Source organism: Desmodus rotundus, chromosome 13 (assembly GCF_022682495.2).
Source record: "Desmodus rotundus isolate HL8 chromosome 13, HLdesRot8A.1, whole genome shotgun sequence".
Classification (NCBI taxonomy): domain Eukaryota; kingdom Metazoa; phylum Chordata; class Mammalia; order Chiroptera; family Phyllostomidae; genus Desmodus; species Desmodus rotundus.
This window is the reverse complement of record NC_071399.1, coordinates 2,415,954-2,432,556: the sequence shown is the minus strand read 5'-3', so window position 1 is coordinate 2,432,556 and position 16,603 is coordinate 2,415,954. Positions and strand designations below refer to the sequence as shown.

Below are 16,603 nucleotides of genomic sequence, written 5' to 3'. Positions count from 1 at the left end.
ATCAAAGCACCTGCAGGGCGCGCCAGGTGCTCATTAAATCTGCAGTCTCGCTTTGGAAACGCAAGTCCGTGGAGGTGGGGGCTCTGTACGTCCCCCACTGAAGCAGGCCGACCCTGCCTATTACCTGTGAGCGGGCTGTGTCATTGGGGGAGTAATGGAGGGAGAACACAGGTCCCCCTGGGAGCTCCCTGGTCCCGAGGTGCTCCCCAGATTCCGAAGCACTGTCACCTGGGGTCCTGTGAAGCTTCCCTACAGCAAGTGCAGGCCACCTAAATGCCAGCCTTACCAAGTCCGCTAGAGAGCAGTAAGTTCTATAGGCAGAAAGGGACAGAGGCCTGCTGTCTGCGGATCTCCCGAGAAACTTTAGTTTTTTCCTGGCCAACATCGGTCTCCTCCATTTCTTGCCAATCACATCAAAGCATTTATAGGAGAAAAGAATCTCTAACTCACTAAAAAACGCTATGTGACAACAGCATCACCAGAAGTAATACAAGAGACAAGTCTCGAGTCTATTCCTAAAAGCTTTATTTTTCTAGGCATAAAACAAACAGAACAAGTTTACAACTGCCGCCGTCTGCACGGAAATGTGTACTCACTCTCTTTCTCACCAGGCACGGCAGGTGCTCCGGAGCCTGGGCTGCGGGGAACAGGGCCTCATCCACGTGCGCCCCCGCCGTCCTGCACCTGTGGGTGTGAGCAATCAGAGTCCCTAATGAGCGCTGCCTGTGCAGTCGCGCGGCACTGAATCTGCACGTGTGGCCTGGGAATCGAAGAAATCCAGCGCAGGCCATTGGAGGGGCATGGCTCCCAAAGAAAGTACACGTATGACCAAATACAGCTGTGAATTCAACTCTCCAAAGTCTTCTCCACATGGTGTTTTTAAGGGTAAGAGCAGAAGAGAGAGCACACGGAGGAAGCACTGTTTTCGAGCACTGCTTGCAGACTTGCGGAGTGGTTCGGCACGACCGTGCGTGGTGCTCGCACAGGTGTGCACACAGGCCCTTGCTGCACCCTGCGGGGTGGGGGCCTGCGGGGGGGTGCAGGCTGCCTCGGGAGTCACTTAGGGCTGGCAGGGTCCGAAGGACACGGAGGGCAGAGAGCTTCTCTCCTCCACAACCAGGCAGTCCTCCCTGTGCTTCTGTCCAGACCCCGTCACCCAGAGCGGCTGCGTCTCCCCCTCCGCAGCCCATCCGTCACCACAGGTCACTGCCACCCTCTCCACAGTGCCCCCTTCCTTCCCACACAGAGAATGCCACGCTCAAGGCTAAAAACCACAGGGACTTCCCACACTATGCCCTCCCTTGTTCATTCCTATGTGACTGAAATGCTGCCCTTGAAACACCTTACTTACCCCTTCCCAGACCAAAACCGCATCACTCACTCCCGCGTTCACAGAACAGTCCCACTCACCTGCGGACCTCACTGCAGACTTCCACTGCTCACCGTCAGAGACCCACGTGCAACCCCAGCGCTCCCCGTGGTCCCGCAGGAGCGCGTCCCTGTCGCAAAGCTTCCCCCTGCTCACAGGCTCCAGCCTCGCACACCCCGAACACCGCCCTGTGGCTCCCCCAGGGCGCTGGTCTCCCGGTTCCCGGAGGGCTTCCTCGCTCCCCACAGCTCAGTGTCATGGCTCCAAGAGGCGCCGCAGCTCCTTCCCTGTCCCCTCTTAAAAGTCGTTTCTGCCGTTAAACACTAGGCTCCATGAAGGCAGGTGAGGAGCCTGTCTAGGGGCAAAGGTAACCCCGTAAGTCACAGAAACTATCTCCCGAGCAAGCGTCATCACTGTGGAAAGACAAAGCCTCGACTTCGTCGTCACTGTCCACACACACGTAGTTGCTCACAACAGATCACCGACCTAAAAGAAAAGCTGGCACTGTAAAGCTCCTACAAGGAAATAAAAAAAAATTCGTAATGTTGAAGAGATGCAGATGGGATATCAAAAACACAAAGCATAAAAAAAGAAGAAAATGAAAAACTGAGTAAAATCAAAAAATTGTATGCTTCAAAAACATAAGAAAACCAAAGATAAGTCACAGACTGAAAAAAAATATTTACAATATGTATACCCAACCAAAAAACTGGTACACAAAATATGCAAATATTGCCTGCAACTCAATGTTAAGACGACAAAAACCCTATTTTTAAAAATGCACCTAAGACGTCCACACCAAGATGATACACAAACAGTCACCAGGCCCATCGTCTGGTGCTCGGCTCTGCTGCTCAGGGAAACACTAATGAGAACCAGGCGAGATCCTCATGCTGAGGGTCACCGTTTTTTGACGAGGAACCCAAGACAGTTCACCAGGGAAGGAATAATCTTCTCAACACCTGGCGCTGACTAAACTGATGCCAGTATGAAACCGTACACAAACACTAGCCCAAAACGGACCGACACCTAAGTATAGGGCTAAAACAATACAATTCTTGGGAAAAAAATACAGGAGTGAACCTTGTGATCCCGGATTTGGTAATGGTTTCTCAAATGACACCAAAAGCACAAGAAACAGACAAAAAGTAAACTGAACTCCACCGAAATTGAATTGTGTCCTTTGCTTCCGAGGACACTTGCGGAGGTATGAAGGCCCCCCAGCGCAGGGGAAACGCTGGCAAACTACACACACGGGGCGGGCACACGTGGCTTGTCCACACGGCGGAGCGCCGCTTGATCGCACAAGGAACTCTGACCCACGCGACGGCGTGGGCGGGTCCTGAACACGCTGCCTGGAGGGAAGGAGGCCACACATGTGCTCCCGTTCCTGTGACGCGCCCACAAGAGGCCAATCTACAGACACAACGTGGGTCCGGGGCTGCCCGGCACGGTGGGGCATGGAGGGCGGCGTGAGGGTCCAGGGTCTCTCTTCGAGGTGAAGGAAACGGCTTAAACCGACTGCAGGGGTGGCTGCACCACTCTGAGAATGCACTGGGAACCACCGCGCTGTGTGCTGTAAACGGGGGAACGGCATGGTGTCTGAGGTACACCTCAAAAAACTGGAAAACAAAACAAAACAGCCCAAACATGAGCTACCACTGCATCACCCACGAGACTGGCTAACAGAGAGAGTGACCAACTCTGTGCTGTGAAGACGCGGACGGTGCTGGTGGGAGTGCAAAGGGACAGCCACCTTGGGACAGAGGTCAGAGTGCGCGTGGCGCGGCTTCCCTCATCATACCCCACGCGGGATCATACCCCACACGGGGGACCCCCCCACCAGGCCCCCCGACAGGGAAGCGGAGGAACCCGCCGCAGTGCACTCCTACAGGAGGGTGGCAGCACTGAGCTGCCAGACGAGAGCGGGACTGGAGATGCCTACCGGCACACGAGAAACCACACGGACTAACCTCAGAAACACCACGCTCAACGGAAGACTCCAGGCACTGGACAGGGCACACCAGCGGACCCCCGGGACGTGAAACCCTGGGACAGGGAAGGCGGAGCTGTTCCCTTGGGTGCCAGGTCTGACGAGTTTTCCAAGGACAGGTTGCCCTCGGGCTCCATCGTCCTCGGGCTGACCTGGGACCTTTGCAGGGAAGAAACCTGGTGGCCTGCATGCCGGAGTGCCATCCTGCTCACGCACGCCACCTGGGCCTCGCGTGCCCAGGAAAGCCATGTTCCCCAGGCGCTGGGTCAGAACCCAGGGAGGAGACAAAGAGCTCGCCGGTGGATCTCTCTCTACATTTCCTCAGAAGAGGGCACAGCCACACCATCCCCGACCCAGTGCGTGAGGAGAAAAGGGCTCAGGAGACATCTCTGAAGGCAGAACCTGCTTCTGACCTTCCTTTTCCAAGCGCGGCTCCTTCCCAGCTGACAGGGGCAGCACGGCCCACCCTTCCCACGGGCCAGTCCTGCTGGGGACTGCCCGCGAGCCCCTTCTCCCTCAGGCAGCACTTGCCACTGCAGGCTGGGGGACAGCTCCTGCCCACTCAGGACAGGCCCTCCACTGAACCGGGGCCAGCACTGTGCCTACACCACAGCCACCCCAGGCCATCACCCATGCCCTGACCCGCTGGAAGTCCACGCAGTACCAGCATGTCCCTGTCCATGGCACGTGGGCGGAGGCACCGGCTCCGAGGACACACTCCTCACGGGAGAGCCTGCATCACCCCCGCCCCCTCCAGAGGGACCACAGGGGGTCAGCGAGCTGCGCTCAGGAGCATAGGCCCAACCCCGACCCCAGCTGGGCAGGTGCGGTGTGCACCCGCTGTGCCGGTCACTCAGGTGCTGGCCACAGGCCGAGGGCTCTGCCGCGGTCTGCTTGATCGCCTACCCGCTGGCCACCCCTGTGCTCCCCACACAAGGGGAAGCTGTGTTCACACAGGCAGGGAGCCGAGCACGTATGTGCCCATGACACCAGTGAGTGCAGACGGGCCTGGCATCGTTTGCAGGCACCTCCTCCCCAAAAGCTGCTCGACCCTGGTGGGCGCACATATTCCCGCGTGACCCAGCGACCCCACAGCACCACACACAGAGGGCCCAGGAAGAACCACCGTTGCCGGCAGGGCATCGGACAACCCCCAACTGGGGTCCCACATCACTCCCTCGCCCTTCAAGTTCTCCACAGGGACAGGGGCGGCCGGGGGCCGACCACAGGCTCCTGGGTGGTCATGCTGGGGCCACACGGGGCAGTGCGATGACCGTGGGAAACAGGAAGAGGCAGGGCGGACACCCGGCAGCTAGGTCCTCTCAGTGGGCAAAGGCCAACCCCCTGAGCAGGACTGCCTGCTTAGCTGTAGTTCAGAAATGGCCTTAAAAGTGTCGCTTTTTATCACCTTCTCTCAACAGAACGTAGAGGTGACAGTCACGCAGACCCTGATTCCTTTCAGCTTCCTTTTTTTCTTCAGTCTGGAAGTGTCTAGTCTCCAAAGGAAAGACAGAATTTGATCAGCTGTTACAGAGAAGCAACTCCCAGAAATAACCCAAGGAAATGGGACTCTGGTGACACCCAGTGGCCTTTCCTAGGTACGGCTCGCACTTCCGGAGCAGACGTGGGCAAAGGCCCGGCAGCAGTTAGCAGAACAGACTTGTGACAAACTACAGGCCAGCTTGGCTGTTACCTCGAAGTCCTGGTGGAGAAAGGTCAAGCTCACTAAAAAAACCAAGGAAGTGGAAATAAAATCCGTTGTATCTTCTCACCTACGAAGTGGGGAGATAAAGATGACCCGCAGAATGAGCGAGGGCTGTGGAGCTGGATGCTCTCTGGAAACGGCACCTGTGTCCAGGAAAGAACTTGACGGCATCACCACAGAGCCAAAGACACAAGCCCTCTCCACGCGCAAGCCTGCTTTTGGAGCTTAGCCCTACAGAGAGGCTCGTATCTGCAAGGAAGTAAAGCAGGTGAGAGCTCCCTGTCGCACCACTTCTGACTGGAAGGAAGAAATGAAAAGCTTCCAACTGACTAGCAGCCCGTCAGTCACACGAACTACTGGTATCTGTTACAAGAGTCCACACATGTTTACAACAAGGAGACCCATCTCTGCGTACAAACGTGGAAGATGTCCTCGCACACTGCTAACCGAAAAGGTGTGCATTCCACGGGAAACCTACTCATTACTACAGGTTCACACAAAATGCAAACGTAGGAATGTACGTGTGCACATTAACCATATTACACAGAGTACCTAGCGCTCAATGGTGTGTCTCCCCCAACCGAGGCGAGGGAGAATAAGGCAAGAGGTGAACAAGATATATATACACTTTAGAAATATACACACGTTCAAGTACAAATACATTAAATTCAACATGAAGTTTATGTTTTCAAGAGCAAGAGAACACCTAAAAATCAGTGACTGTTATGATAGTTAAAGCCCGAATGCATTACAACACTAATAAGCAACAAAGGAAGAACTAGTATCAAAAATGCAATGCAGTTCACTTTAAGGGGACCTCAGAGGTTGCCTGTGGGCAAAGTCACAAGTAGTCTGGAGCCTCCGTGAGCCCATGGAGGAACAAGGGCTAAGTGGGGCAGAGAGAGAGGGAGGACTCAAAGGACTCAGGGGACAGGCCGGCAGAGGAGGGCAGGTGGGCAGGACTCTCGGAGAGAAGTGTGGGGGAGGGGCCCATGAAGCACAAGAACGCCAGTCACCTCAGAGGTTTGGAGAAGCATCTCCATTAGCTTCAAGCCTCCAGGGAAGGCCCGTTTTCTGCACCTTCCCCTCCCTGCACTACCTTGCACGTGTAGCTCAAGTCACTCCCCAAGAAGCACTCTCTGGTGTCGCTGAGCCAGTGTAAGTAAAGCGTCCTCTGTTCATTAGTGGTGGCGACAAATACTTATCGGGCGCCTGTTGTGAGCTGGGAGTGTGTCAGCTACCTCAGTGGGAACACAGCCGTGGGACAAGGCAAACAGTGGTCACACTCCCAGTTCACGTTGCACCAGAAAGACTAAAGCTCGTGATAACGTGGACAGGCCTATAAAGAGGCAGAAGAGACAAGAAGTTTTAACAGCCAGGTTTCAACATGAAAAGGAGGCAGGCAGTGGAGACAGAGTGACAAAGGGCCCTACTGCAGACTGGGGACGGAGAGAGCACTTCTGGGAGGACAGCCCTCACCCGTGTGGCACAGCCGGGGGCAGGGCCTGCAGAACAGTTGCAGTGCCTGAAAGGCAGCCCCCGTTCCTCAGCCGGTGAGGAGCCAGACAAGTGTGGCTCCTTCAAGAAAACACAACCGAGAGCTGCCAGCCTTGTCAGCTGGGACATCGGAGAGGCAAGTAAAGGACCACTGCAGCTGTACTCCATGAGGGCGGGAAGCACAGGGACGCAGAGACAGGAGAGCTCGGCTGAGAAATGCAACAGGAGCCACGTGGAGATGCCACAGCCGAAACTGCCCAGAGTACATATCCTACATGGACTAATGGCAGGAGGGAGGTGACAGAGAAGACTCAATCAACTTGAAGACAGACCCAAACGATGAAGAAATACCAGGCCTCGGGGCTGGGGGAAAAACTCCAAAGGCTGGCCCTCCACCCCCACCACCTTCCTAAGGGGGCTTCACTGAAACAGCCACACCCACGGCTTAGTGCGCTTGTTCCCCAGGGCCCCTCATCCCGAGTGGCTAAGTGGTTAAATGAAGACCATGCGGGCCTGTCCCCCATGGAAAACTTCGCCACTCCTGCTCTGCAGCTAATTCAGGTGCCGGCAAAAGAATGGGGCAGAAAAGCCATTTGAAGAAATAATGGCCCAAACTAATAGTTTATACATTCAAAAACCTCAGAGAAATCTACACAGCATAAATTTAAAAGCACTTAAGTTAAACTTCTAAAACCAAAGAAGAAAAACTTGAAAGAAGCCGCAGAAAAAGGACACAGTACTTACAACAGAGAAATGACCGCAATGACCAATACTAGATACTGGACACCAGAGGACAGAGAGCGTGGGAAAGCCACGGTCAACCTGGAATTGCACCCGCACCGAAAACACCAGCCACACACGACCACTACACAAGGACACTCTCAGACACGGGGGAACCTCAGGAAACGTGTCGCTGTCATCTGACGAACAGAAGCACCACGCTGACGGAACAGAAGTGAGAAACGTGCCATCTAACAACCGACACTTCAACACGCCATCGATGATGGATAGAACTCTCAGCCTAAACCAGCTACTGTAGATCCAACACAACCTCCGTCAGATCTCGCCGGCGGGCAGATGATGGGTGTGGTGTGGCCACACGATGGACAGCCCCAGCCAGCCAGGCAGAGGGACATGGCACTGACCCAGGATGCCGCGCGGGCGAGCCGAGAGGGGCCCGGCACCGAAGGCCACACGGGACCCCACATACTCCAAGTGTCCCCACCAGGCTCGCTCGGAGACAGAGGGGAAGAGTCGTGATCGCTGGGGCCAGCACAGGGCAGTGGGCTGTGGGGGTGCTGGCATGTTCTCCAATTAGACAGTGGTGGCTGCACGTCTCCGTGAACGGAATACATTAACCACCACTGAGCTGCTCGCTGAAAGGGCGGGTTTCATGCAAATTCCACCTTCCTTAAAAAAACTGCTAAACGTAACTACTGGCACTGAAAGGAAGTACCAGAGGAAACTCAGATCTTCAGGAGTGAACGAAGAGCAACAGAAGCAGTAAAAATAGAGCTGACCTCGAGACACTCCTCCTCTAAATTCACTTGAAATACACACGCCGTTTTAAACGCGGCCCTGTGGGAGCCTGCCATACACACGCAAAGTAACACGTGGCACGGAGGGCGGGGCAGGGTCCCTGAGGCACAGAGGCCAGGTTTCTGTACCGGTTTCTGTGGGGCGGGGCCACAGTGCGTCTGAAGACTAAGGGAAGTTGAGGATGTCGGAATCCCTGCAGCCATCAGTACAAGTCAATGAGTGAAAACAACAGAGGAGTTTTGGTTACGACAGGGAAGGACAAGGACAGAGGAGAGAACGCACCGCATCCCCCAAAAGCAGTGCACTCCCCAGCCTCCGGCCCAGCACACCCGAGTCTGTGGCTCACAAAGGTCCCCACCCACTGTGGAAGCAGCTGGGCCCAGCCTGGACAGCAGGTCGAGATGCCAGCGAGTGAAAGCGTGTTCAAAACAAAGTACCGGCCATGGCCCAGTGATGCACAAGCCAGCCAAAGGGGCTGCCCCCACAGCTGCGGTCAACCTGAGACCACGATAGGAGCGGAGCACAGGCACAGGACTTCTCCGGCCTCTGCACCACAAAAGCTCCTCTGTGGGGTGGGTTCTGCCAACACGCACACAGGCCCTCATTCCCCCGCATCCCCTCCAGGTCTGCCCCAGCTGCATCCTGCCAGTTCCACAATCCCAGTGTCTCCGTGAACCTCTCTGCTCCTGCCACTCCACCCAAAGGGCACATGGAGACCCCAGGCCCTCCTGTGTCGCGCACTCCAGGGGCAACTGCCCAGACCCGGCTGTGTGCAGCGCGATCGTTGCCCTCTCCTCGACAGCTCTCCTCCCCTGACTTCTAGAGCCCTCGATGGTGTGCCCCTGACCTCTTCCCTCCCCGCCTACACACACCAGGACAGCACCTCCAGACTCGTGCTTGCAATAAACCAACAGCTATAAAGTGAGGGTGTGCCTGAGGGCCCCCCACAAGCCTTACTTATGGCTGAGAAAAGCTGCAGCTCGGGGATTGGGAGTTATTTTGCATATCAGTAACAGCAGGCAGCCTCACAGCCCCCCAGGAGCCAGGGAGATGGGTGTGACTTTGCCCAGTGAGCCAGCTGGGGTGTGGTTCGCCCACCCATGGAGCCACGCCTGCCAGGACTAATGGTGGCAGCCCAGGAAGGCAGAGAACAAGGGGGTGCTGGCAGGTGTAGCTGACTGTGGGAGGAGTCGGAAATGGGGTCACCGAGGAGGTTCCAGGCTGGGACTTAAAGGAAAAGGCGGCTGCCATGCGGGGCAGGCAGAATGCGAGAACAAGCGGGAAGGGGTGAAAGGACTCTCGTCTGCCAGCCATGAGGAGGTGCCACGCGGTTCTGGATTAAGAACTGGAGATCACCACTGAGGCCACACAGCTGCTGGCGCCGGGGACCGAGGGTGACCTGCCAGTCGACAGGGATGACAAGCAGGAACCAGGAGAAGTGAGCTGCGGCCCTGACTGTGTTTTTTCTCTCCTGGAAGGCAGCACCTGACTGGCACGCTCTGGGACTGGCCCGACCGTATGTTTGTGGGAGTATCTTCGTTTCTAAAGGGAGTTAGATTTAATGGTAGAATTCACCATTTTTCTAAACCTGTATCACTTTCAATTAAAATAGTTCCTTTCCTTTTTACCAAAGTCTGGCACTGAGAGCCACAGTTCCTACTGGCGGTGGGCAAAGAAGAACCATAGCACAGAAGGTCCTGGAGCGTGGCTGTTTCAGTAACAAGGGCTCCTGTGTGCTGACCCCCAACCTTTCCCGGGAGCCCCACACTCACACCAGCTGCCAACCCAACGCTGCCACGTGGTGCCCAACGCACACCCCAGACAGGCGCATCCAGAAGGGCCCCTCAGCCCCCGGAGCCTTCCCAGTCCCAGTAAACGGCAAACCCGACCTTCTGGCTCCTCAAGCAGAGACCTTCACATCACCCTGGCTCCTCCTCACTCCCCAAACCTTCACCCACATCCTGAGGAAATGCAGCCTGGCACTCCCTCCAAAATGACACCCTGAGCCTGAATGTCCTTCACAGCCTCACTGGTCACCCTGGTGCAGCTGCACCTCCGGCCCAGGTCACTCAGCTGCCTCCACCCCCCCCCCCCCCCCCCCCCGACCCCGCCACCCTAGCCCGAGTCCCGCGCCCTTCTCCTCGGCCTCACAGCCCACCAGAGCCGGTGTCACCTGAGGCCCAGGACCTCTCCCGCCTCAAACTCCCTGCCAAGCTTCCCCAGAACAGTCCTGTCGTGGGCTCAACTGTGTCCCCCAGCCCCCAAATTCATAAGAAGCCCTAACCCTCTTCCTCAGACTGTGACTGCACCCGGAGACTGGGCCTTTAGAGATGAGGTTAAGTGAGGTTGTGCGGGTGGGCCCTACTCCATCCCGACTCAGTGTTCACTCGTAAGAGGAGATTAGGACACAGAGAGACCAGGTGAAGACAAGCCATGCGCCAGCCAAAGAGAGGCCTCAAAGAATCCAACCCTGCCAGCATCTTGACCTGGGACTTCAGCCTCCAGAACTGGGAGGAAGAAAGGTGTTATTTGCACCCCCCAGTCTATGGAGCGTGGTGACGGCCACCCCAGCGGACTGATGCCATCAGCGTCACTGCGTCACTCCCTCACTGTTCCCTGACCACACCGAGAAGAGGGTCTCAGGGCCCACTTGCTCGCTCCCCCATACAGGCTAGTGATTCCACTGCCACCATCTCTCAGCTGCGGAAGCTGCAGCTTGAGGATGTGAAACGGCTTGTCCAGGTTAGCAACAGAGAGAAGATGGAAATCAAGCATTACCTGGTTCTGTGACCCGTGCAAAATATATGGCCACACTGTACAATACTAGATACTTGAGGAAAAAAATCAGAGGCGCTGGCCAGGTAGTTCAGTGGGTTAGAGCATCGAGCATCGTCCTGATACGCTAGTCAGGGTTCCATTTCCTGAAGGCCTCAGTAAGGGGAACAATAAAATGATGTTTCTCTCTCTCTCAAATCAGCTTAAAAAAATGAGAGGGAAACGACTTACTTTTCTACCCAGAGCACGGACACGAGCTTCACGCCCCTCTCCTGTGCCTTGTCCCAAGTGCGCTGGTACCCATCTTTGAACACGACATGAGTTACTTGCTTGTTGAAAGTTTTTGAAACCTGCAGATAAAGGGCAAAAAATTTTTTTAAGTCAATAGTTACTATTTGCACAGAATTTCATTAAGTAAGTATAAGCGAGTGCCACTCATGGAGATGTACAAAGCAAGCAACGAACTACTAGCAAGCTGTATCACCCTTTATAAAAAGGATGGCAACACGGGGCAGGGCGAAGTGGGCTGACAGCTGTTTGTGTGGAAAACGGTGCAATAATCAGTGAGTAATGACACAAGAATAAACTGGGACGCATGCTCACTACCGCTGCCCACCCTGTCCAGCCCCACCAACTGAATTTATTCCAGGGCTGCAAAGTTGGTTAACATTGGGGGAAAAAAAAAGTAATTATTATTATTTAAAAAAAAATTTTTTAGATTAACTTTTAAGACTTTATTTATTTTTAGACAGAGGGAAAAGGAGGGAGAAAGAGAGGAAGAGAAACATCAATATGTGGTTGCTTCTCATGTGGCCCTCACTGGGGAGCTGGCCCGCAACCCAGGTATGTGCCCTGACTGGGAATTGAACAGGTGACCCTTTGGTTCGCAGCCTGCACTCAATCCATGGAGAAAACAAAGTTATTATTATTCACCACATTAACAAGGTAAAAATCATTATGATCACCTCAATACATGCATGAAACACATTTGGTAAAATTAAAAAGTTTATTCACGAGGACAATTCGTAGTAAATGAGGATCTCAAAGTCGGTACAAAGTGCATTAGGGGAAATGCTAACGGCTTTCCTTGGACAAGAGGGTGCAGACTAGGGCGCTGAACATCTCCATGCTACTCAGTGGCCTTACCCGTGAAGTATGTGAAGGGGAAGAGACAAAAGGTGTTAGGATAAGAAAAAACAAAACTGTTCTGTGCATGTATGATTCAGCTGTGTATGTCTGTAAAACCCCAACACCACAGAACTCATGAATGAGTTTGGGGATGTTCCGGACACAAGGTGGGCATGCAAGCACTAACCACTTTGCAGACCAGCAGCAGTTACAACCATGGGAAAGCACAGAACATTATCGAAATACACTTTAAAACAAAGGCAACAAAGGCACATATCATGTTCATAGGTTGGAAAATTCCGTTTTGTAAAAATGTCAGTTCTCTCGATACTGATCTATTGTTATTGATCCAACCCCAATCAAAATCCCCCAAAAGTTCTATGTTGTAAAAGTGACAAACTGGTTGTAAAATCTATTTAGAAAGGTGAAAGGCTAAAAATGGCCAGAACACTTTGACGAACAGAAGAGAAGCTGAGGAAAATTTACTCTGAAGAGCAGTGAAGACAGGGTGGCTTGTCATCAGGACAAACACGCAGACACTGAAACGCAGTGACTGGACCGGTGGCAAAGGGAGTGCTGTGGAGCTTGGCTCACGGACAATCTTTTCAATGGTGTTGAGTGAAATGACAATTGCCATGGAAAAAATGAAATTATTTCATACCATATACGAAAACCAATTCCAGACATACTACAAATGTAAACGTGAAAGGCAAAATGGTAAAACCTCCAGAAATGACAGAGGAGGAAAACCTTCAGAACCTCAGTGTAGGAACGGACGTGTTTAAATCAGACACACAACAGAAAGCCTCACCATAAAGGGAAAGCTGCACTAAATCCTCCCCCAAGCCCCCCGCACAAACACTGGGTTTACTGCTGAACTCCCTGCGAGCTGTCTGCAGTCACCGTTTCTGCTCCCAGCATCTCCACTGTCACCAAAAGACACCACTAAGAAGACAAGCCAGGACAACAGAGAACCTGAGTGCAGTCTGCGGGGCTCAGCGATGCCGGGGGCCAGTCCCTCCCCCCAGCCAGCTCCCTGCAGCTGCGCCAGGCTCAACAGCGACCTACAGCTCTCAGACCGAAGCTGTGCTTCCCAGGCTCAACTTTCCTGAAGAGTCTGCAGCGTGTTAAAGGTCCCCCACTGGAGATCGTCCCTCCCTCGACTTCCAGACCTGTTTTCCGGATTCTGCTGACATTCTTCTTTATCTCTGTCCCTGGGTCCAGCCCCTCACCCCCTTCCCTGTTATCAGCCCTGGAAATACTAAATAGGGTCCACCTTCAGCACTTCTCCTTCCAACACCTGAGCCCTTGATTCTTGACCCCTAAAGCGAGGTTTCCAGCCTTGACTACAAGTCACAGATTTGCATACCTAGACGTCTGTCAGATGTTTCCAGTGCCCCAACTCCCCAGCCGTTCCCGTGAACACCTCTTCCTTCCCTGTGTTCCTCACTTCGATCAACAGCAGCGGCATCCAGGTCACCAAGGGCAGGACACATTACTTTCACCCTAGAGTTCTCCTTCCTCATAAGCACAAGACCAACTGTCCTGTAAACCCTACTGGGCTGAATCCTTCATATTGTGGATTTCTTCTCTCTCCTGCCACTTACCCACTGCCTTCTTGTCCCTTCATGTTCTAAGTAATAACTCCCCGAGTAAGAAAATGTAAATGTATCTCATTATGTACCAGAGGACTATCAACATGTAGCAATGGTGAGATGAGTTCTTAACTAACATGTAACAATGGTGAGGATTTCTTACTCACATGTAGCAATGGTAAAATGAATCTCTTACCTTTGCCCCCATCTCCACAAGTTGATTTGTAAATGTCTTTGAATAATTTTCTGTTCCATTAGCTGACCACACTTCAACATAAGCCACCACATCTAAAAATAAACAAGGTATTAACATTTAAAATATAATGAAAATCCAGCATCCCTCTCCCAAAGATTTCAATACATTTTATTCTCTTCTTATATTTACATTAAAAAATAAATTTAAAATTTCTTCTATTACAAGCCAATTCAAAAGAGCATTAGTGCTATTATGGTTCTTAAAATCTCAAACAAAGAACAACTTTACTCATATACGTGTCTACATTACTAACATTCAACGCTCTTCTCAAATTCCTGAACCAGGGTTCACTTTTCTAGGGCCCGAGTCTGTCTTCCGTAAAGGACCTGACAATAAATGTACACTCCAGGCTTTGAGAGCCACACCACCACTCACAGCTCCAAAGCAAAGGCAGCCAAAGACAGTACTTAATGAGTGAGCTCAGCTGTGTTCCAATAAATCTTCACAGACTACAAAGTTAGAAGTTAACATACTTTTCATTTGCCATTCTTATTCCGGTGTTTTCCTCCACCACCCTCCTCAACCATTTATAAAAGTAAAACAGTCTTAGCTCGCAGGTCGTACAAAAACAGGCAGCAGGCCAAATGGGGGGAGGGGGGCACAGCCTGCAGACCCCTGATCTAGCGGCTACCTTTCTCTCAAAACCTAATGCTTTAAAAGAATCGCCAGGTGTGCCATTCTAACTAAATGTGAGCAAAGCAAAAGGAAAGTCAGGGTAACTCAATACAATACTAACATTAAGAAAGCAGCTGCACCTGACTGGAGTTTATGTAAAGCCTTGGTCTTTCGACTCCAAGGTCTGGACTCCAGGCCCCTCATTGCAGATCCTACCACCCATGACCCCCTCCTTCCTCCAACACCCAACTCTGGGGCTGTCCTCCTCCTCAGCAATTCCAGGTGCCCAGGTGAGTACCCTGATCTCAGAGCAGGCTCGGGTGCTCCAATCACTTCTGCGCTTACTAGCTGGGGGGGGGGGGGGGGGGGGGGGGGGGCGGGCGGGGAAGGAGTCTCTACACGCTCAGTGCCTTGGTTTCCCCACCTGCAAAGAGAGTTAAATCAGAGTTGCTAGGGCTATTAAAAGTTAGGACAGTATCAATCAAGCCTTTAGCACAGTTCCTGGACACAATTCCTCAATGAGCGGTCGCTGCTGTCGTCATAACAACAAAGAGGGACAGGAACGCGGCAGAGGATCTGCTTTCTTTTTCCTAACTCCACAATTAATCCTGCGTCCCTGGAATCACCCGGCCGTGCAACGGCGCTGGGACCTGGTAGAAAGCCGAAGATCAACCACTCCCCGGCCCAGGCGGCGCGGTCGCGGTTCCGGACTCCGGGACAGACCCCACACTTCACATGGAGCTAGGCTGACTTCCGGGGATCCGAAGACCCCCCTGCGCGCCCCACCAGCCCTAGCCCCCGCCCATCCCGCACGTACTCCCCAGGGACAACCAGCCCTCACCTTTCAGAATGGAGCCCCGTGGGGTCCCGGGCTCCGCCATGAGGAGCAGAGAGAACCGCACTACCGCGCCACGCCGATCGGGACCCGCAGACCAGCCTGGACGCACGGAGCATGCGCAGGGCCGCCGCGCCGCTCCTCTCCGCCCCGCGATAATCCGCTCCTCCGCGTTTTCTTAGCTGCCGGAGGCGGAGCCGCGCAGACCCTCCAGCTGGCCCGCGGGAAAGGGGCGATTCCTCCGCGGGCGTGGACGTAGACTCAGACTCGCCCTCCGCGGCCACTGGGGACCGCGTCCTGCCCCGCGAGGCCTGCTCTCTGTCCTCTAGTCCGTTACGAGGGAGAACGGCCCCTGAAATCCATCCGAACCCTTCTGTCCCCATAGGAGACTTAGAAGCTCTCGGCGCCTCACCTGGGCTCACCTGGCAGCGGGGCAGGGAAGGGCGCCGACCGCTCGCAGGGACTGAAGAGCGTAACTGCTCGGAATCCCCGTCATCTCCGCGCCCCGCGCTCCCGAGCGCCGCCCTTTCGTCCGCGCGCGGAATGGCCGCTCTGAGGAAGGCCCGGGAGGCCGGCGCTGGCGGTGACGCCGGACCGCGGATCCGCTGGGTCCTCTTGCCTGGCGGCCTATCTTGAGCTCTGTAGCTCGCAAATCCCGGAGCAGACTATAACTGGCCGGGCCGGGCGAGCCCCGCACTCGAGAGCTGCCCGGGCCTCGCTCCGCTCCTTAGGTCCTGGTTTCAAACCTCCCGCCTGCGGAGCCCCGCCCACCCCGGGCAGGGCGCAGGCGCAGGCTCCGCTCCGAGACTGCTCGCGCACTCGTCCGCGGTGAGCGCACACCGGGAGGGCTTCCTGGGCGTATCTGCTTGTCTGTGCACAAAGATCTCTGTGTGAAGTCCCTGAGACCCGGGATCAGTTAAAGGATCCATACCGTCTGTACTCTAGAATGAACCAACACATGTGAAGACGCTCATCTCCCATGCTTTCAGCACCATCTTAGTGTTCTATCTTGTAGAGCAGATTCCATTCCCAGCTCAGGGGTAAACACGACCTTCAAAGTAAAAGGGACCCTCATAACCTAGTGGTTAAAAGTACAGGCCAGAGAACAGCGTGACAGCTGTCAGAGGGGTGGGGGTTCGGGACGGGATGAAAAATGTGGAGGGATTAAGCAAAGAGAAAAAAAAACAACTCATAGACAACAGTATGGTGAAGTGGGCGGAGGGAGGTAGAAGAGGGTAAAAGAGGGACAAGGAGACTTGACTTAGGGTGGTGAACACAAAATGCAGTATACGGATG

The 16,603-nt window shown here is 54.0% G+C and overlaps 1 protein-coding gene across 14 annotated transcripts in view; it reads right to left on the bottom strand.

The window, feature by feature from the left end:
- The window catches only part of MCPH1 (microcephalin 1), a 144,600-nt gene extending 128,574 nt beyond the window's left edge, over positions 1–16,026 (bottom strand). For 11 of the 14 annotated variants that reach the window (XM_045186494.2, XM_045186499.2, XM_024578717.3 and 8 more), the window contains exons 1-4: positions 15,314–15,712; positions 13,798–13,889; positions 11,110–11,228; positions 597–684 (exon numbers count right to left, since the gene is read on the bottom strand). In XM_045186494.2, coding sequence (XP_045042429.2) covers positions 597–684; positions 11,110–11,228; positions 13,798–13,889; positions 15,314–15,353 — 339 coding nt within the window. In that variant the 5' untranslated portion in view covers positions 15,354–15,712. The other 3 variants (XM_045186506.3, XM_045186508.3, XM_053916426.1) reach the window with 3 other exon arrangements.
- Between the last annotated feature and the right edge of the window lie 577 nt (positions 16,027–16,603).